The sequence below is a fragment of the Ctenopharyngodon idella genome, chromosome 14 (assembly GCF_019924925.1).
Source record: "Ctenopharyngodon idella isolate HZGC_01 chromosome 14, HZGC01, whole genome shotgun sequence".
Lineage (NCBI taxonomy): Eukaryota > Metazoa > Chordata > Actinopteri > Cypriniformes > Xenocyprididae > Ctenopharyngodon > Ctenopharyngodon idella.
In genome coordinates, this window is record NC_067233.1 from 28239481 (window position 1) to 28261769 (window position 22289).

The 22289-nt window shown below is 39.3% G+C and overlaps 1 protein-coding gene across 8 annotated transcripts in view; it reads right to left on the reverse strand.

Moving 5' to 3' along the window:
• The window catches only part of kdm3b (lysine (K)-specific demethylase 3B), a 28006-nt gene extending 10557 nt beyond the window's left edge, over nt 1-17449 (reverse strand). For 2 of the 8 annotated variants that reach the window (XM_051859706.1, XM_051859700.1), the window contains exons 1-17: nt 17020-17449; nt 15306-15473; nt 14596-14709; nt 14371-14476; nt 14054-14178; nt 13860-13928; nt 9161-9877; nt 7066-8308; nt 5179-5386; nt 4877-5091; nt 3823-3975; nt 3589-3693; nt 3346-3473; nt 2976-3243; nt 2293-2540; nt 1109-1384; nt 863-1034 (exon numbers count right to left, since the gene is read on the reverse strand). In XM_051859706.1, coding sequence (XP_051715666.1) covers nt 863-1034; nt 1109-1384; nt 2293-2540; nt 2976-3243; nt 3346-3473; nt 3589-3693; nt 3823-3975; nt 4877-5091; nt 5179-5386; nt 7066-8308; nt 9161-9877; nt 13860-13928; nt 14054-14178; nt 14371-14476; nt 14596-14709; nt 15306-15473; nt 17020-17181 — 4477 coding nt within the window. In that variant the 5' untranslated portion in view covers nt 17182-17449. Of the gene's footprint in view, nt 1-862; nt 1035-1108; nt 1385-2292; nt 2541-2975; nt 3244-3345; nt 3474-3588; nt 3694-3822; nt 3976-4876; nt 5092-5178; nt 5387-7065; nt 8309-9160; nt 9878-13859; nt 13929-14041; nt 14179-14370; nt 14477-14595; nt 14710-15305; nt 15474-17019 lie in introns of all 8 variants that reach the window. The other 6 variants (XM_051859701.1, XM_051859698.1, XM_051859703.1 and 3 more) reach the window with 5 other exon arrangements.
• Nucleotides 17450-22289: the final 4840 nt, after the last annotated feature.

Here is a 22289-nt window from a genome sequence, read left to right on the forward strand (position 1 = left end):
CAACACGAGCTGCAGAGTGGTACGTAGTGCAGCAGGAATCAGAGTTCACTGATCATGTGACGAGAGTAAGTGACGCGATGACTGACAAGACCATGGCGGAGGATTCGTTGCACAACAGAACCTAAGCATCTGACAAAATGTCTTATCTTGTAAAATGCAAGCTCAGCACCACCACTCCCTATTCACAGAGTACACGCGATCGCGAAAGTAAAACGCGAGCATGCATTCAAACGCAATTTCAATTCCCGCATCTTGAAAGCGGCTCCCTGATGCATGCAAATATCTCCCAATATGAAAGCTATCTTAGGCTGGGCTGTGTAGTTGTAACCATCTCTTAGCTCTGTATCATGCTTGAAGAAAAATGTTGGTCTTTATTTGCACTTTGAATATTGAGAGAGTACTTTGATCATGGTTCCACTTATTGTTTGCACTTAAGACTAAGAGACAACTGTGTTATTCATTTTTATTTATACTATTTTTATTTCTATGATCAATTTGTGGAAAGGAGTTCAGGAGTCTGAAGAGACTCATATTAAATCATTCAGGAAAGAAGCCAGTCAGTTGAGTTTGTGGCAAAAGTGGCAGTGCTTGAGTATTGTTGTCTTTTACTGCATATGATAGTTCATATTCAGAAAGTAGAACTGACATGACATTCATTACAAGATGATTAGTTAAAACATTTCAAATGCAGCTGCAGATTTTTTTTCTAGTAATGTATTTCATCATTGAGGATTTCTTAAAAATACTGTGTAAAAATCTTGTCTTGTCCCATCCTCGTGAACTCAATCTCGAGTCTCGTCACACCCCTAATCAAAAATGAAAGTTCCAAAAAGTCTAGAGATGCTACAGCATCTGTACTCACTGGAAATGACCTGGAAGCCATCCCAGAAGTCTCGGACTTTGACATCAGAGATTATGGCGCAGTTCCTACAGTTGACCAGGTCTACATCCTGGTCTCCAAACTCCTCGCTGAAAGCCTCAGGCTTCCATAAGTTAGCCTTCAGCTTCTTGTGTATGCCCGAGACCAGCACAGGCTGAACAAAAGAAAACGTTATTAGCATCAGCAGAACGCAAATGATAAAAAATTGCATCCATCGTCACTGCTCACCTGTCCTTGTTTCCAGCACTCTCTGAAGATCTTCCAGTTGTTGCTGTTGCTGGGGTCCTGTAGGCAGAGTAAACGGCCATCACACAGCCAAGAGTGGGAGGTGTGGGGGTCTAGTACACTGAGGCCCATCACCCCCTCTCTGCGGGGAACAGTCCCAGACTCGCCGCCTTCTGCTGACCCTGACACACGCCGACCTTCTGCCTTCTTTGTCTCTACTACTGATGCAATGATATGATCCAGGAAATTTGGAAGACCTCCCTTCATTTTATCAGCCTGCTAAGGAGGAAAAGTACAAAACTATATAAATAAAATATATTTATAACATTTCATGTCTTTTATGTCTCAAAATGAATCACATTTAAACGCCGTTTTATATATATATATATATATATATATATACACACATATATATATATATACTTAATATAGCTAATTCCACGCTCAAGCACACATAAAAATTGCTGGAAAACACCAGCAAAAGTAGATTATGAATGTGTCGGGGAAAAAAATAGCATGGAGACATTTTTCATTATTTATTAACAAACTAGTGTTTTCTGAGTCAGCGTTGGCAGCAAAGATGAAGTTGACGATGCTGCCTCACCATCTCCGTAGTGTAGTGAATGCGCCTATAGAGAGAAATGCACCTTTCATACAGATTACTTAAGTAGACATTTCAAGCTTTCTAAAGATATATTTGTCCTGTCTTTGAGGCAAGTAGTCTATACACTGAGTTTCGGTTCATTTTTGTGACACGCTCCAGTTCAAGGAAACAGACAGCAGAAAGCGCATCCTGTTTGTTTTCTTTATTTAACAAAGGCACAATGTTTTCTTGTTATTATGAGTTTACACAGATAAAAGTAGACGTATTGACGTAGACGTATCAAATAATGTATTATCTGTATGACCAAAAATGACTGAGTATTTTAAGTTGTTTTCATGCGCATGACTTATAAATTGAGGGAATGAAATAGTAAATTGTGCGCACTATTTAATTATTTTTCTTGCATGTCATGTGCGGGGCTCCGTAGTTTCCACTGTTGTCAAAAAAAAAAAAAAAAAAAAAAAAAAAACTGCATCATCTAGTCGACTAACAATTAGTCAACTATTAGGGGGCAGCCCTAATTCATGACAAATGTTTATCATGAGAACAAAAACAGCTTCACTTGATTTAACCAGCAACTTACACCAGCAGTGGAGAACACTGAAGGGAAGGGGACTCCTCCCTCCGTAGGACCTTGCGGGAGCTTCCCAGGGCCAGAGTTCAGCAGATCTCGAAGGCTAGTACCCTCTGCTTTGGGTTGGGATGGGCCAGCACCCAGCAGCAGACTATTGAAGAGCTTGGGGCTGGACCCCGAGGGTTTGGAAAGGGTGCCGAAGGAGTCCAGGCCAAACGGAGCACGAGGGTCACGACCCATCATGGAGCGTAGAGACTCTGAAAAATGATAAAACAAGAGGGAGAGCCTAAGCACAGCGTATCTGCACAGAGCCCTTACAAAGATTCACCAAGAAGCTGCACATTTTAAAAAGAAAATCAAGAGATTCATTCCTTTAATGAAGTATGTTATAATATTAAAATTTAGTCAAGTTTATTCTTAAAGGGTTGGGGGGGGTGGGGCAATACTAATGCCAAATAAAATGTAGCTCACCATATAATGCATAGTTTGGGATAGAAAGATACAGGCTTATCAACTTTTAAAATAACACCATATAGTATTTTACTGCAAATTACTGTTACTTGAAAGAAGATTAACAGTACAGTTGGCAGTTCAGATCAACCACATAATTTTCACCCAATAATTAATTCAGGTAACTGAAGCAAAAAACCAATTGAGATCCACTGTTATAAAGTACCCCCACATAGTCTCACCTTTGGGCTCCTTTTGTGTGGCCAGGTCAGCTAGCCAGTGCAGGGCTGAGGAACTGGCCTTGCTATCTTTTGCGGCTGGTGTCGGGGCAGCAGGAGCAGGGATAGATGCGCTGCTGTTTATCACACTGGTGTTTAATGTTGTGTCAGCAGTGCCCGCCTCTTCAGCGGGTTCTGTTTTGACTACTGCACCTGCTGCAGTTTCCCCATTTGGGCGGGTTGTGGCTGGCGTGGAGGTGGTTCCATTCCCCGAAGTCTGAGCTGCACCCGACTGCAACAATTAAGACACAAAATATGAGAGATTGCAAGAAAAGTCTAGAAAATAAAAAACAATGTTTCTGCGATAATTAAGAATATCAAAAAGACAACTTGCCTGTGAAAGGCCATTTGGAGCACTGGGCCGCACAAAGGGTTTGTTATGTCGACTAGTGCAGGGACAGTTTGCTTTGATCCCCCATTTACCTCTGGCTGCGTGTACCATGTCACCTATGCTGTACAAGGCTAAAGGAATACAAGGAGACGATATAAATGTGCTTGTGGCTCCAGTTACTGTCAGTTCTTTATTTTATTTTTTAAATATACATACAGTATGTTTAATAAAAATAAATGCACTAACCTGTGCCAGGTATAATTTGAGTGGGCATGAGGTTCTGTGGTTCGTGTGGCTGGCCTTTAGCACACTTCAGCCATGAGAACACCTCTTCATCAGGACTGTCCTCAACTGAAAGAGTGGAAGGAGGAGTCAGAGACATGCTGTAATGGATTTACATGATACAAGATAGTGGTCTTTTATCAAACATGATGAGAGTTTGACTAGTCATCAAGGTGGCAGGATCCTTGTCATAGCTACCTTCAGGTGGCCTGTTCTTGCGTAGCCGGTAGCAGTCGAGACAAACACCGAAGCCGCATTTGCGACACACCCAGTGGATGTTGAATAGTGTTGTTTCACACACATCGCACATTTCTCTCACTCCTCTCACAGCTCGCTTCCATGCCACTTTTTCTGCAAAAATCACAGAGAATTATCAGATTTTATTCAAGTACTTAGAGTTTTAAAATAGTCACTTGCTTTTCATTTTTGTGGTTTTGTATTATTTTAGTTTTGTTACTATTTTAGTGAACATTTATAACATCATAAATGTAAAAATTTTTATTTTAGTTAAAAGAACTATTTTTTTGCACTGCTAGCCTTCGTTTTAGTAAAATAAGTGACCTTGAGGTCCTAAAACGTGCTATAAAAATATAAAATTAGTATTATTAATAGTATTACTGTTATATTATAATTTTTAGCTGATAAAACATCATATGGAAAAGTGTCTAAATGCCTTCACATGGCCTCATTCATAAAACTTGAGTAGAATGTGTTTTCATTAAAAAAAAACATTCAATTTAATGTGTCGCTTCATGTAAAGAATTTTTATGAATAGTTTGTTCAAATTTGTTCTGCTTGTATTTCATTAATGAGGACTGAAATATAACAACCATGATGGAATATACATCGTTTTTTTATAATTGCTCAGATACCAAGCAATTCATTCACGTGTCCACATTTTTTTCCAAAATGTTAAATGTGTAATTTCTAGACCTGGAAAAGTCATGTAAAATCTTAAAATTTCATGGTTTAAAAAAAAAAAAAAAAAAAAAAAAAGGTGTGAAACTTGAAGAACATTCAGCTCTAACTGGAATCTTCTGGAATCCTGAAATGTGTTTAATTAAAATTGAGTTACTTTTTTATTGTTTTTATTATAATTTTAAGTGTCCATAAAATGAGGTTAAGAACCACTAAACTATGTGCAAATAGTGTTTGGTTTTATGTTAGATTTTCTTATAATTTATTCAGATTATAAGTTATTCAATGTGAAAAGGCCTTTTCTCAGTTTTAATAAACATTTAAAATTACTTACGATGGGGCTCTACCATCATCATGGCCTCTTTCTCTGACATGACCAACTGGCAAAACTGGTCACCCACGTTTGCTAAAATATATTTGGACGTGTCCAGGTCAAGTCCTTCCTGTGCCACGAGGGAGGGGAGCCAGAGCCCCATTGCCATGCTGTCACTCTGCTGCGGGCTCAGAAAGCCTTCCACACGAAGGACTCCCTTCTTAGTGAAAGCCAGCCTGTTACAACACAAGTCAAGATGTCAGTGTCATACCTTAGGCAAGAATTAAGCTAGTCATACCAGAAGTTGTCTGGATCTTATTCACCTGCGAAAGTGGAAGAATCGGCAGGCCACGTTGGGGTCGTCATCATCCGAGTCCTGCTCACGGGATTTCCTGTAGCGCTCCAGACGGCACTCACGGCATTTATGCAGGTGGGGAGCTACGTTAATGCAGGAGCCGTCTTGCAGGAAGGACTCTCCGGACTGCTTCAAGCGCCGAACCTTACTCTGGTCCTTCAAGACGGACTGTCCCACTAGACAGAAGTTCACACATGAACTCAAAATTAGATGACCATGAATGCTGACTGATCTATCAATATGAACTACTGATTAGTGGTCAACATTTGTGGATTTTTTGATAGTGACGCTGATATCTTAGAGAGCAGGGTGGCTGATGTACAGAACTGTTAAACAAAGACAGTAAACGAACAGAGTGCTGCAGGGATGACATTTTTGTAGGCCGGAAACGAGGTAAGATTTTAGCACTTCCGGTTTCATCATAATGAAGTCAATGGGTTTTTGCTTAAATGCCTAAAATAATGTTTGTAAAGTAAATAAGCTCTTAAGATATTTTCATGTTTTATTCTACGTAGTGTTGTCAAAAGTCCCTACCGTGATATCAAGTCGGTACTGAAATTTTAAAAATGTGATGCTTTAAGCGCCGTTGAGCAATTCGTAATCACCTCTGATTGGCCATCATGTAGCCAAACACAGACAAATCTGATGAGCGTGTGAACACAACGGCCAATCAGAGGTGTTTACGAATCCGCTCAACAGCCCTCAAAGCGTCACATTTTTAAAATTTCAGTACCGACTTGGTATCACGGTCGGTACTTTTGACAACACTAATTCTACGGCATAAAATACATTAGTATACATCAGTAGTAATAGCCCCGTGTGATTTTTTTTTTTTTTTTTTTTTTTTTTAAAGCTTTTACTTGTCTTGAAAACTGCTAACAAGATGGAACCACAGAGGTTCTCGGTGACATTAAACGTCATCACACCAAACGGGTAAACTCATCTACTCATTAGTCTGCTTTCACAGCCTCACTCTGTTTATAATCACACTCTTGCAAACTATTCTACCTCAAACTTTCAGGGAAAAAGCTTTTAAATAAAGACTGAAAGAGTTGTCGAAAGCTTAGTGATGGCGATGTTGAAGTCACGCAACCGTAGTGTAGTGAGTTTATAGTCTACGTTTAGCTTTTTACTTCTGCTGATTGTATTTGGGCTTCAAAATTCATAAACAGCTTATTTGTGAAGATCATCATGATGAACAAATCGTGTAAGAATCAAACTTTTGTTGGTCACAGAGCTTATTTTCTGCAATAATCCAAAAGTAAATGGAAAAATCCTACTGGGTTTTTTGTCGAGGGAACCAGGGTGATGCTGACTTCCGGGCTGGCCTACAAAAATACGTTATCATCACTGCAGCGCTCTATGGAGGAGAATGGGAGCTCCTGTGCATCTGCGCTCACACACTGATATCAGTTCTCAGAGATATCAAAATAAAAATCTTGTTCTGACACTTCTCGGCCAAACAGAAAAACTTATCGGTTAATGCCGACAATTAAAAAATGCCAAATATCAACCAATACATAGGTCGACCACTACTACTGACTGCATAAAAATGCAGTGAGGCTTAAAATGCACGAAGCAAAATGAATCAAAAGTGATAGCAGAAAGGTTTCAACCGTTTTTGCCCATACAATGAAAGTCATTGAGGTCTAAAACAACACTGGATCCCTTGACTTTTATTGTGTACTACGGACAAAAAAAACCCAAAAAAAACATGAAGACAATTTTCAAAATATCTTCCTTCATGTTCCACAAAATAGAGAAACTCATGCGGGTTTGGACCAACATGAGGAATTTTCATTTTTGGTTCTACTAATTAACAAATTACACGGCACGCAGTAGTCAAGCACGTTACCTTTAAAGGGTTTGCTCCGCGGCCGGCTCTTAGCCGCAGGCTGAGTCTTTTTCTTATCCTCATTGTCTGCAGGAACCCCAGATTTCTGGCTCTGGCCCGAATTGTCCTCCGCCTCGCTCAAATCTGACAGGTCACTGTTGCTACTGGACTCTGAATCCCTTTTGGTAGACTGACCACGTTCCTCCAAGGAAAACTTAGTTTGGTCGAAAGGCATAGCGACACCTTGGCCTTCAGCGCCGAGGCGGGTTCCAGTGCTGACATCTGAACCCTCTTTGTTTGGTTTGGACATTTGTTGTCCATCCTGGGCTACCGATGTGAATGACGGAGTGGTCATGACAGCAGGAGCAGCGAACTGTGGAGCTAAGATTCCTTTAGGAGGTTCTGCCATGGTGAACAGATTTGGCTTGGCGTCATTACCAGGAGGATCTTGACTAAGTACACTGGTACTGCCTGAAGGTGAAACAGCAGACGCGGACAGGGCAGATGACGACTTTGGAGTTGACAAGGAACTGAAAGGGCCGTGCGAAACAGCTCCACCATAAGCAAGAAATGGATTTGTCTCCTTCGACGCCTGTAGGAACAGGTTCTCGTGAGTTTCGGAAACCTTGTTGCTGGCAAGCAAACCAAAACTGCTGACTGGGCTCGAGCTGTTAACATTTCTAATCGCACCACTGGCACTTCCAAGTCCACCGGTTCCTAATCCCAAAGAGGGTTTCAGCACCTCCGCAGAGCTTGCAGCTTGAGCTATGGCTGAGGGAAAAGTGGCTGGTGGTTTCCCATGTGCCTCCACCACTGCTCCGAAAGGCTTGTTCATTAGGATCCCATTGCCTGCAGGCTTGATATCAGGCACTTTTGGCTGCTCTTTCAGTGGTGCCAGGCCACTAGCAGATGCTGAACCAAACAGTCCAGCGGATGCAGAAGCCACAAATGACTTTTTGAAACCCTCAGCGGGTGCGGTAGGCTTGAACAGGCTAGCTGGCTCCTTGTTCAGGCACTCGGACAGGGACGTGAAAGCCTTTGACTGGCCTTGCGCGATACTCTGGTTCTGAGACATGCATTGGAAGAACAGGTTCTGTGAGGAATCAGCGTTCTGTCTCTGTGGTTCCTTTGCAGCTCCAAAGGGAAAGCCAAAAGGCTTGTCCTCCTGGGAAGAACCATTGGTCTGTGTGGGAACATCCCCAAACACTCCCTCACTTGACTGTTTACCAAATACTGCAGCAGCTAGAGCAGGGGTCTTGGGGGTCTGAAATATAAATATTCCAAATAAGTGATGGTCAAAGACTAATAAGAGTGTCCACAGAAAGAAAAGGACAAATCTTGGTAAAACCAGTGTTGTTATTAACTAAAAATTAAGTAAGTGAAATAAAGCTGAAATTAAATAAAATAATTAATATGAAAAACTTAAATTAATTTTGCCTTGGCAAAGACAAAACCACATAAAATTACTAAAATAAAAACTAAAAATATAAAATGTTATTAATATTTAATATTAAATACTGCAAATATTTATTAATTCAAATCTAATTCAATATTTACAAATACTATAAAATACTATATAAATAAAAAATAAATAAATAAATAAATAAAAATGCCAATACTTTTAATAAACGGTTTTTGTATTCATGTTTTTATATGGTTTCGAAAGAAACTTCAACATAAAAAGTATTTCTTATAAATGTAAATTAGTTCATAATATTACATTTTTGGGGACCTCTAAAGATCCTCATGATTTTGTGTCAAGGTCTCCATTTTTTGTTTTGTTTTTAACATGACTGATTTGGCGTACAAAGGTTTTTCCAAGTTCCATATATTAATATTTCAACAAAACAGCTGCACAGCTTTTTTTCCCGCTTTGAAATAATAAAAATCTTTAATAAGGCTTCTTCTATAAGGATATATTCTGATATTAGGACAGTTGTATCACCCCGGCTTTACTGACTTTGTTTCCCCCAAAATATCAAAACAAGCATGTTTTTAACACATTAAAACACATCACAGAAGTGGTGTATTCATTTGTATATATTAATTACATTTTTAATGTATTTTTGAATTATTTAAAAGATCCAAAGGGGAAAAAATGAACATCATTTCCTACCTGGCTTGCTTCTGGGGTTGATCCCCACATACTGGGCTTTTGGTTTCCGTCTACAGGAACAGAAAGAGCCACACTTGAAGCATTGTCTTGGGAAGGTGATGAAATGGTCACAGGACCTGGAGACACTAGGGCAGCTGTTTTAGGATACCCTGAAAGGACACATCCCTCCTCCCTCTCAGTTGCTGGGAGTGTGGGAGATGATTTGGGGGCAGGGGCCCCGGGCACCAAGCTGGGCATTTGACCCAAAGAAGGAAAAGTGTTAGAAAAAGGCGATGGAGCAGGCTTCAATGGAGGTGGTGTTGGAGTGGACGCAGGAAGCACCGCAGATATCCGTTCTTGGTTTGGGACAAAACTGCCATTCTCCTTGACAAAACCTGTGCTCCTTATGTGGGAGTGATCCTGCTGAGAGGAATTGCTGTTGTTAGAGGAGTCTTGGCTTGGGAAAGCTACTGGACTACAGGTGCTCGACACCCTCCCACCTACGCCACCCCCTCCGTCTTTCCCCTCCACTACTCCCTCTCCCGGCATCTCTACAGGTGTTACCATAGCCTCAGCGTCCTTGTTGGAGCCATTCCCATTCTGGCTGTCAGAGGCACCCTCCCCGGCTCCTTTGAAACGTTTGAGAGTAACGTCTTCATCTCCTCCAGATGCTGTCCGGCGCCGCCGACTGCCCTCACCTTTCCCACCATCACCGTCCTTCTTGCGTCTATCTTGGCTCTAGAAGAGATATGACATGGTAGAATGACCCAGGCACAAGATCAGTTACGAAGTGCATATATATATACACACACACACACACACACACACACACACACACACACACACACACACACACACACACACACACACACACACATCTAACAGCATCCATAGGGCACAGCATAAATGAGTACACCCCCTCCGAACAAATACAAAAGATGTATTTTCTTAATGATCACTAAAACAATTCATGGAAAGATGGCAAAATTGAAATGTATTAAACATATAATTAAAAAAACAGAAATATATGTCATTAATATCTGTAAAATAAGTAAATTAGCCAATTTTGTTTTAAATCAAAGATTGCAGAAATGAGTACACCCTAGATTTAATTTAAAAAACGTGTAATATTTTAGTACTTAGTATGTAATTTTAGGTATACTGCTCTGACCCTTCTTGGCACAGAGTGTACAAGTTCATGACAAATTGTCAAATTGTCTCCTGGATGATGAGCTCTTTAAATGCCCTGATCTTTAATGGGGAGTGTTGCTCAACTCATCTCTACAGAATTCCCCCACAGGTGCTCAAGAGTGTTAAGATTGGGTGAAACATGTCTACAGAAGGCTTTTCACATTGGGACAATGCATATCGTCATTGTCATGTTGAAAAAATACCTAACAAGGCAAGAAATGAGGAGAATTGAGCATCTTCTGTTTCAAGATTTTGTATTACACCACACAGTGGTGTGGGAATTTATGACATCATTGATAAAGCACAACTCCCTAACACCTTCAGCACTCATACATCCCTATATAAGAGCTTTACTACCACTGAACTTCACTGTGGGAACGAGGCACTTCTCACTGTACTCCTCCTCTAGCAACACCATAACATTTTGGATGGTGTTAGATCCAAAATGACTGACTTGGTCTCATGAGACCAGAGTATGGATTCCCAGAAGTCTATATTCTGTAAATATGGGCCTTGGAAAAGGCTAATTGACTACAGTGGGTAGTTCCAGTGTGGACAACAATAGGGCTGAACGATTAATCGCATTTGCGATAATATCGCAATATGACAAAACACGATTTTTTAAACCGCAAAGGCTGCGATTACACGCTCGTCACGTGACATGAGAGAGTAAAGCAGTCTGTAGAGGAAGCATCAACTTGGCATGCTACGCATATGCCTGGTCTACAGGAAAGCACAGTTTATGTTTAATCTATCTAATATTGTGTTGGTCATACTATACAATAGAGATGGCAGAAAAGATTCTCTCTCTAACGATTCTGAGCTTAGTTTTTAACCACAGAGGCGCGATGGCTCTGCGTGTGGTTTAGAAACTTATTCTCCTTGCTTCCAATTGCTCACACACACACACACACACACACACACACACACACACACACACACACACACCACTCGAACCATCCATAAAATAATCTTTAATAAAGTTCGGAAAGGTTGAAGCGAATTACAAGGTCATTCGCGCGCTTCACTGCACAGGATGCGCTGTGAGAAACGCGTGCTTTGCTGATGCTTGCAGTATGTCGTCTCGCCCGCCGGTATTTTCCTTACAAATGCTCTACGAACGCTGCCTCAGTTATATCGTTATGTCAATTTGAAATACTGACACGCAATTTGTGAAGAGTGCTCACGCGTGCGGCTGTGCGCGATTCCGTTTAAGTGGTTAAATGTACTTGCATCTCAAAATGCTTTTATGACGCAAAATTAATGTAAACACAGTCAGTTATGTCTTAAGGGATCAAACAGACAGGACAAACCACATCTTCTATTTCAAAAGAGATGTGCATTAGTGTGAATGCAGCTTATTAGATCTCCCGCTCTCTATGACGTCGTCATAATAATCAACAACAGTAAAGCTGAGAAAGAGAAAAATTATTCCCAGCTCTTGAAAGGAAAATCTTCAGATACTCTTAAATACTGAAAGCACTGTTTGTTTATTGCTTGTCATATTTTTTTTCCCTCTTTATTATTTACTAGCTTTTATGTATTGAAACTATGTTAGCTTATTTAAAATTCTTAACATGCAATTGTTTTAATTAATTTTTTAATGTGTAATTATTTAAAAGTACTTATAATTACATGTAATTAAATAATAAAAAAGTTGTAATTATAAGATTAATCAATAAGAAAAAAAGATTGTTTTTGGAAAAGAAGAATCGTTTTGGAATCGGACCGTGATTCCCAGAATCGGAATCAGAATCGAATCATGAGGTGCCTAAAGATTCCCACCCCTACAATGATTTATTGCTTGTCTTTGTTGAATAATACAGAAGATAAAGAGCTTAAAAAAAATAATCGCATATTAAATCGCAATCGTAATATTGGTAATAATAATCGCAATTAGAATATTTTCCAAAATCGTTCAGCCCTAGACAACAACCATACATGTCAATTCTGCAGGCTGCATCTAACTCTGTGAGATAAACATTCACTCTTTTCATAGCATTTGCTGGCTCTGAGACACTCGCTTGGTATTTCTTCTGCTCTTTGTCTAGCACTCATCACTAAATGAAAGCTTCAAATGAAGGCCTGATTATTTCAGGGGGCTTGTCACAAGTCCACTGTTTTTGAATTTCTGTGTTACTTTTGCTATATTTTCACACTTAACAAACAATGATTTGGTAATCTTCTTGTACCACGGTCCTCTTTTGTGCTAAGAAATAAGTCTCCTGACAGTTTTCTCCCAAGTGGTTTCATTCTTGTCAGCATTAAGTCTGAGAATGATTCAGTGAGCTATATAACGCTTTTAATTGTCAATAAATTACTTCTCTTTAAATGTTTTGGTTCAACATTCTTACCTGTTGATCAAACATTGTCTTAAACCTACACCAGAATTTTTTTTATTTAATTAAAAAAAGAAAAGCATTTATTTGAAATAGAAATCTTTTGTAGCATTATAAATGTCTTACTGTTGCTTTTGGTCAATTTTTATCTTACTAACCCCAAACTTTTGAACATTATTTAAAGACCACGACCAAACTGGATGCAATATGTTCTCAAAAAGTCTTAGCGGTATAATTTCCAAATATTACTGCTAATACTTTAAATCATTTTTTGTAAATCAAATTTAACATTTAAAGGGTTAGTTCACCCAAAAATGAAAATAATGTAATTTATTACTCACTCTCATGTCGTCCCACATCTGTAAGACCTTCATTCATCTTCGGAACACAAATTAAGATATTTTTGATTAAATCCAATGGCTTAGTGAGGCCTCCATTCAAAGCAATGACATTTCCTCTCTCAAGATCCATAAAGGTACTAAAAACATATTTAAAACAGTTCATGCGAGTTCAGTGGTTCTACCTTAATATTATAAAGCGACGAGAAAACTTTTTGTGCGCCAAAAAAACAAAATAACGACTTTTCAACAATATAGTGATGAGCCGATTTCAAAACACTGGTTCGGAGCTTTACGAATCGAATCCGTGACTTGGATCTCCTATCAAACGCCTAAACTGCTGAAATCACGTGACTTTGGCGCTCCGACTCACTGATTTGATTCACAAAAGCTCAGAAGCAGTGTTTTGAAATCAGCCCATCTCTATGTTGTTGAAAAGTCATTTTTTTTGGGGCACAAAAATATTCTCGTTGCTTTATAATATTAAGGTAGAACTACTGAACTCACATGAACTGTTTTAAATATGTTTTTAGTACCTTTATGGATCTTGAGAGAGGAAATGTCATTGCTGTGAATGCAGGCCTCACTGAGCCATCGGATTTAATAAAAAATATCTTAATTTGTGTTCCGAAGATGAATGAAGGCCTTACGGGTGTGGAACGACATGAGGGTGAGTAATAAATGACATTATTTTCATTTTTGGGTGAACTAACCCTTTAATAAATTCCTTCTTGGTGCAAATAAAAATACGTCACTAAAAATAACACTCCAATTTAATCAAAAATAATTTCTTTGAAACAGGACACAATCTATGCTCTAATCAAAACCAGCAGTGACAGAAATCTAACATACCTCATCTAATTGTTCCACGGCAAGCATCACATGAATAACTCGAGGATCGACCACTTGTGTCTCCTCACCCTGCAACGATAAACCATGATCGACACATCAAGCCTAAATCAGTTTCCATCTACTGTACCCCATGAATCAGTCAATGGTAACACTTTTAGTTTCTAAACGGACAGGATACTGACTTTCACACAGACCTGGTCCATGGTAATCTCCATAATGTGTGAAACAGGATCATGCTGAGATACGAGTCCCAGGGCCCAGGGCTCCTCAAACTCTGGCTGGTACACCTGTACTCTCCGACCCTGAATTGTGTAAGATCCTGCAAAAGACAGAAAAGAAGTAAAGCTTATATTATCAGCTTAAAGTGATAGTTCACCCAAAAATTTAAAATAAATTTTTGGGTGAACTATCCCTTTATATATTGCATGACTTCATTTCAGGCTTTGCACAGGTAAGTTTACTCAAGCACGTTTATAGAGTTGGAGTTTATTTATAGTTAGATGACACTGACCTTTCCGCAGGATCTCCTGCAGCTCAGAGTCTCTGTGCCAGCTGCTGATGGCAGCTTGAAGTGCCGGCTGCTCTTGTAGCAGAGAGTGTCTAAAATCTTTTTCAGTCTGAAAAAAAGAAAGATAATCTATTTGATCTATTTCTATTTGAACTTTTACAGTGCAAAAGTTCTGCATTAGTAAATATATAAAGTGATCAGAATGCAGATCTTATGATGGTCACCAACCTCAAAAGTGTGCAGTGAATTTCCATTAGGGAGAAACGCCAAAGTTCTTGGTCCAAAGAACTCGACAGGAACCAGAGATCCCAAACCCACACGGTCAACCAGCGGTTTGAACATCTAAAGATTGAGACAAAAGACAACAGGTGGGATCATGTGGGAACCAGTATCAGATGCACAAACGAGTGAATAACAAAACTCTTTATTCATTCACTCTTACAGGAGTTTCAATCTAAACACAATTTCCAAATCAAACTATAACTACAACAAAAAAAACAAAGATGACTGACAATATGGAGATGGTGCAATATATCTGCAGCTGTCAACCTGTATTCAATACAATTCTTATTTTTTAATAGAATATTGCAGTATTTATTATAAATTATTCGTACATATCGTTATGTGTTTTAAATTCATCTGTCCTTGTAATCTTTAATCAAAATAACATCCCTGTCAGCCTGTCACTCACACCAGATCCACCAATAGCAAACCACAACTATCCAATCAATTCCCCATAGACAAAATCAAGTCCCGTCCTATATTTTTTCTTGTTTGCGAAGCTGTTAAACTTGGATTGACATCACAATAGGGAAGAAAAGACTAGCGACTGTGCCGCTGACTAAAGATCTGTCTTGGATGATCAGATCACAAGTGGCCAATTATGGAAAAAAATACCAGGATGGAAAGAGCGAATCCAAGTGTGCATCTGTACTCACCAAAGCTGGCCATTGAGTAGCAGCCGCTCCTAGAGCAACGGAGAGGGAAGGGTCGCTGCAGCTGGCCCAGACGATTGCACTCTCCATGAGAACCGCACGCACCTCGTCCCCGTACACCTGCACCCATGAGCGCTGCCGCCAACGGCTCTCTTCAAATTCCACGAACACCTACAATGAAGATGGAAGGTTGACATCTTTGCAGAACACCCAAAGTAAAATGCTGCACTCTACCCAACCTTTTTTGTCTTATTTACCACAAAAACCCCATCATAAGGCTCAGGAAAATGCTCCTTTTAAATCATATTTCAGCACTGTTAAAGGGTTAGTTCACCCAAAAATGAAAATTCTGTCATTAATTATTCACCCTCATTTCGTTCCAAACCTGTAAGACTTTCGTTCATCTTCAGAACACAAATGAAGATCTTTTTAATGAAATCTGAGAGCTTTCTGTCCCTCCATAGACAGCTACACGACTAATACTTTCAAGCCCCAGAAAGGTAGTAAAGACATCATAAAAGTAATCAATGTGACTCCAGTGGTTTAACCTCAATTTTATGAAGCGACTCAAGTGCGTTGTTTGAGCAAGAACACAAAATTTTCTCCAACTCGTGTTCACCAGAGCACCATGACGCATGCGTGTTGTGTTGACGCGAGAGCAGATGTTGTTGCATGAACGCGTGTTGGAAATTGGTAGTTGCCAATGGAGGAACAGAAAGCTCTCAGATTTCATTAAAAAGATCTTCATTTGTGTTCCGAAGGTGAACGAAGGTCTTATGAATGTAGAACGACGCGAGGGTGAGTAATTAATGACAGAATTTTCATTTATGGTTGAACTAACCCTTTAACAGTGCTGAAATACGATTTAAAAGGAGCAATCAGTTAAAAGAATCTGTCATTTAAAACAGCATTTAGTTTGAGACATTTGAAGGGACAAAAAGAGGCATCAGCTAGTCTTCTGGATTGATTCCAGTACATAACAGATCACTAACAGATGGTAAAAATTAACAGGATTAAATCAAACCAATGCACAAAAAATATTAAGTCTGCATATATTGTCTACCATGTATTTCATTGGTTCTGTACTACTTGTACTCCACACTCTGGCCATTAAACTGAATCTAATGTAATTTAATCCACGAAAAAAAAAAAATCATATTTTAAATAAAGTTTGCCTGTGTGAATATTGAATAGATATTTCCTATGTATTCATCCATTTAATCTAAATAGAATTAAACCATTTATAAAAGCTCTCATTCTCCATCATTAAAAAAATGAATACAACTTCAAAGGCAATATGACATAAACAATGGCCATTCCCTTTGTAGTCATAGTGAGTATGTTTAATCGATTTGATGTATGGATTCATCGTGCTGAATGTATTTTAATCACAACGGGCCTTTACTGAATCTACTGCGGTGTAAAAAAAACTAGTAAACTGCCTAACCAGGCAGCATGAATGACTCCCAAAAACACAGACGGCTCACTAGGATTTAAGCCAGCACATATCTGCAGCTAGCTACTTAGCTAACTAGCACTCCAGCACACATTTAATGTTTCTCTGCATATTTCTCCCTCAATTCAGAATGAGATGCAACCTCGAGTCATGTCTTATTGTGTTACACTTTGAAACTGACGAATGCACAAGTGTTTGTTTGCATGGGCTGGTTTTGTTTGATGTTTTGACGGTGTGTTGTTGTTGTTGTGTCGGTCTTACCTCCACCCCCGGGCTGGCCAGCCCGATCAAACTGACCGCCCGCACGGTGCCGCGGAGCCAGGCCGCCTGCTCCATCCCACCGCCCGCCGCTGCAGCCGCGGAGCTCTCGTCATTGAGCAGCAGCAGCAGCCGCTTCCCGATCAAACCGAGCGAGTCCCCCATATTACAACCACCATGAAGAAAGCGACTTCCTCCGAGCTCCGCTAAAATCCGAGATCAATCGTGCCTCAGCTATATCAGTCAATTACTATAGCCACATATATGAATGACTGCAGCTTATGCGCGCGGGATTTGCATCGGCAAGCTGAGACGATTGAGAACGCGCTTAACTTGGAAGGTAAGGTGTTATTGTTCGAGCTACAGCCCCTTGTCCTCATCCGCCATTTAGCTGTGCAGTAATCAAACGCACCCCTCGTACTGCTGCGGGACTGCGCTTTACTGGCTGCCAGAGAAATAGAGCAGCGCCCCCTGCTGGACACTGTACGCGCCATACACTGTGAACGCACATCTCTGGAGGTCTGTATGGGAGGGTCACGCCAAACTCTCGCGAGATTAATCTGCGCTTATTTGGAGTCGCGCAGCAACGAGATGAAGCGTCCTGCGTTTTAAACCAACTTAAAGACAATAATTTACATTTACACACTTTCCTCAATTTTGTTTTAAAATACGTTTAAATACGTTTTTTTGTGTAAATATTTTTTAATGATTAAGACTATTCCAAGTGGCATAGGCTACCAAACATAGCCTAACCAAATCCTCTACTAATGATAGCCAACTTTTTAGTAAACGGCCTCTCCTTTTTGAACCTTTTTGAATCCTCCATATAATCAAAACAGCTTAAACCTACAGACCTAGACCTACAGTCTTAAAATAAAGTTTTCAAAAGGTTGTTTTTGTAATGATCCCATAAAGCAGGGGTGGGTAATGTTGATCCTGGAGGGCCATTGTTCCTGCAGAGTTTAGCTCCAACCCTAATTAAACACATATGAATCTAATCAAGGTCTTCAGGATTACTAATGTTACAGGCAGGTGAGTGTTTTTTTCAGGGTTGGAGCTAAACTCTGCAGGACAATGGCCCTCCAGGATCAACATTCCCCACCCCTGCCATAGAGGAATCAATTTTGGTTCCTTGAAGAACCTTTCAGAGTCTTAAAAGAACCATTTTTCTTGGTGTAAACAACACTTTAATAACATTTTGCCACTATAAACCATAAAAAATCTTTTGTGGAATGAAAAGGTTCCATGGATGTTAAAGATTCTTTTAGGAACCATGAATGCCAAAAAAGAACCTTTATTTTTAAGAGTGTGTCATGGCACAGCATCTGGAAATACCTTAAAGTTAAACATGTTATAATTTATAACAAATTTCTAATTAATAATACCTAATTATCCATCAGTGTTATCCTGTAAATGATAAAGATAGCCTATTATTCAACATATCCGTATATATTTACTATCTGCAACACATCACTTGAAGATATTGAACTTTTTTTATTGCATGCTCCCCCTCTCATTTTGGATTGACTTTTAAATGGACATGACAAAAAAAAAAAAACACTTTTCACAAAAACATCATTAATTAATATTCATCATTAACATCATTACATATATATATATATATATATATACAGTATCTCACAGAAGTCAGTACACCCCTCACATTTTTGTAAATATTTTATTATATCTTTTCATGTGACAACACTGAAGAAATGACACTTTGCTACAATGTAAAGTAGTGAGTGTACAGCTTGTATAACAGTGTAAATTTGCTGTCTCCTCAAAATAACTCAACACACAGCCATTAATGTCTAAACCGCTGGCTACAAAAGTGAGTACACCCCTAAGTGAAAATGTCCAAATTGGGCCCAAAGTGTCAATATTTTGTGTGGCCACCATTATTTATATAGTCCTCTTCCACTTCTCCATGACGACATCACGGAGCTGGTGGATGTTAGAGACCTTGCGCTCCTCCACCTTCTGTTTGAGGATGCCCCACAGATGCTCAATAGGGTTTAGGTACCCTCAGCTTCTTTAGCAAGGCAGTGATCTACTTGGAGGTGTGTTTGGGGTCGTTATCATGTTGGAATACTGCCCTGTGGCCCAGTCTCCGAAAGGAGGGGATCATGCTCTGCTGGCATTCATGGTTCCCTCAATGAACTGTAGCTCCCCAGTGCCGGCAGCACTCATGCAGCCCCAAACCATGACACTCCCACCACCATGCTTGACTGTAGGCAAGACACACTTATATATATATATAATAAAATATTTACAAAAATGTGAGGGGTGTACTCACTTCTGTGAGATACTATATATATATATACAGTATATATATTAGGGCAATCCACCCTAGTTCTGCTTTTGACTGTTATTACTGAACTAAATACATTCTAGAGCATTGCTGGAGATATTTTGTAATATTTTATAATGAACAATTAAAAATAGATCACATTTATCTTATGTTGCTGTGTAAAAAAAAAGAAGTAAGTACAAACATCTATTTGTCAGGAGAAACTTTGTGGTTTTTCTGGTAAAAACAATCCACATACAGCCTGTAAAAGGACGTACAAAAAGAACATGCCTTTTTTTCACACACACTTTTCACTTGATTGACTTAAAGGGTTAGTTCACCCAAAAATGAAAATTCTGTCATTAATTCCTCATTCTCGTGTTGTCCACATCCATAAGACCTTTGTTCATCTTCGGAACACAAATTAAGATCTTTTTGATGAAGACTGAGATGTTTCTGTCTCTCCATAAAGATCCAATGCAACTACCACTCCAAGGTCCAGAAAGGTAGGACAGACTTCAATAAAGTACTACATGTGACTCCAGTGGCTTAAACTCAATTTTATGAAATGACGTGAGTGCTGTTTGTGCAAAAAAAAAAAAAAAATTTACCACTTTATTTACAAAATAATATCCAAAGCCTGTTCACGCAACAATGTCAGCTCTCGTGTGAACACAAAACGCATGCGTCGTGATGCTCCCGTGAACACTCGCGCATGTGCGTTGAGTTGACGTGCGAGTCTGAACACAGCACGCATGCATCTTGAAGCTCTTATGAACGCGCGTTGCAGATCAATGTTTTTGTAAGTAAAGTGGTAAATTATGTTTTTTTTTGTGCAAAAAAAGCACTCGCGTCACTTCATATAATTGAGTTTAAGCAACTGGAGTCACATGGAGTACTTTAATGATGTCTTTTTCCTACCTTTTTTTTTGGACCTTGGAGTGATAGTTGCGCTGGATCTTTATGGAGATTTCATCAAAAAGATCTTAATTTGTGTTCAAAGATGAACAAAGGTCTTATGGATGTGGAATGACACGAGGGTGAGTAATAAATAACAGAATTTTCATTTTTGGGTGAACTAACCCTTTAATTAATGTGTCAGAGACAGAAGGGTCCTTTGTGATCTGAGACTCTCCCCACATAGCATGCCCTCGCCATCTGTCTTCTCTTGGGATGATGATGATGATGAATCCTGGAATTCATGAACAGGTGGGATGAGAAGATAGACGTGGGAGAATGAGAGAGAGCGTCCCACAGGAAATGATCCCTGGTGTTGGCTGATCAAGCATCCCAGCAGGATTTGATCTTTGAAAAGCATGCAACTGTGAGAATTCAGTGTTTCTTTTGCCAGCAGGGGCCGCAAGAGACCATTCTCGATGGACACTGTTTATGAGAGGGCTCCTTCATGGTTTGAGAGAAGATTTCAGTCTCTTGGAACTATTGCCATTAGGATTTTTGGGATATGTTTGGGACACAGATGACATCTAGACTGCTGAGACCTGACAGGAGCATCTTAGCTATGGCAGGCAAAGCTCTGGAAACCTGAATAAAGTGTTTAACAAACAATTTTGTCATTCTTTTTTCCTGAGTGATGAGTTAAGGCAACCCGACAATCTTTTTTTATGTTTGAGTTAACTACCCTTTTAATATTTTAACAAGCCTGGAAATGACAATTCTAAAAATATTTGATATTTCCAGATTTACCATGACAATAGAGCTCCTAAATCTAGTTTATTTCAAGAGTTCGTATAACTGTGACACTGTAAAATGTGTTTTCTCCACTAGATGGCGACATTTCAAAACATTCACGCTGAAGTTCAGCTTCGCTTGGCTTGAAGTTCAAAAGATGGATGGCTTTCATGCAAGACAGCGATTAACAGGATAATATTACGACATTATTATTTCCAAAATAATTAAATGTTAATAAACGATAATAAATACCAAAATTTAGATTCATCTGATTCCTGCCTATACGGAGGAAGCACATGCGCATTAGCATGTTAATTAAATTCACCATGTCATGATATGAACACATCGATCATCAACTGTAATCGTATTTCTAATGCTTTATATTCTCATCCACCGCAGCTGATTGTTTATGTGCCATGTGATACTAACCCTTTTTATTTAGTAGCCTAGCTAGGCGTCATCACCTGAGAGGAAAATAAAAAAGTGTAAACTAAAACTACACTCATAATCATGTCATTATGGGTCACACAAACATGTAGGCTATGGATCTATAGATTTCGGAGACTGATTTTGTTGTTGGCCTTTAAGTAGCTATAGGGAAGAGTGGGGTAAGATGAGCCAGTGGGTAAGTTGACCCACCCCCTGTATCTTGGCAACCGTACCATTTTATTGTCATGTGACCATATATTTTAGAACCGCCCATCATTTCTGCCAGACTGTGAAAAGGAGAAGCACATGGGAGGAGTGGAAGTCACTTATTTACTTTAAAAACTGTTTTTGGCTTGTCAAAGTAAAATTTTAACATAACGGATGTAATGGCTGTTTCATCAAAGCAAATTTGTCCAGGTCTAAAACTATTTATGATGCATATTGGTGATTTAGCAACGTCTAAAACCATGCAAGTCATTTAGCTAAATATTATTCTGAATTGGTAAGCTAGCTAGCTTTTTCTAAAATGGCAGCTATGGGACAAAGTGAGACAAATGCTGTGGGGTAAATTGAGCCAGCATTTTAACTTACCCCACCATAAGCCACTGAATTTAAGTTAAATCTGAAGTATAAACTGGTGTCATTTCAATTTAATATTACGCAACTGGTTTAGTTTATCTTTTTATTTTTTAGTTTATTTGATAGGAACAGTGTACAAGTACACCAAATCCTTCTCTGATACGAACCAGAGGATGTTTAATCATTTATATCTTTCCACCTGTAGTCTCTAATGGCCTAACATGGTCAACATTGCAGAAAAACTACCATGTCAAGAACCTTTTGACTAAAATGTTTATTAGTTTCA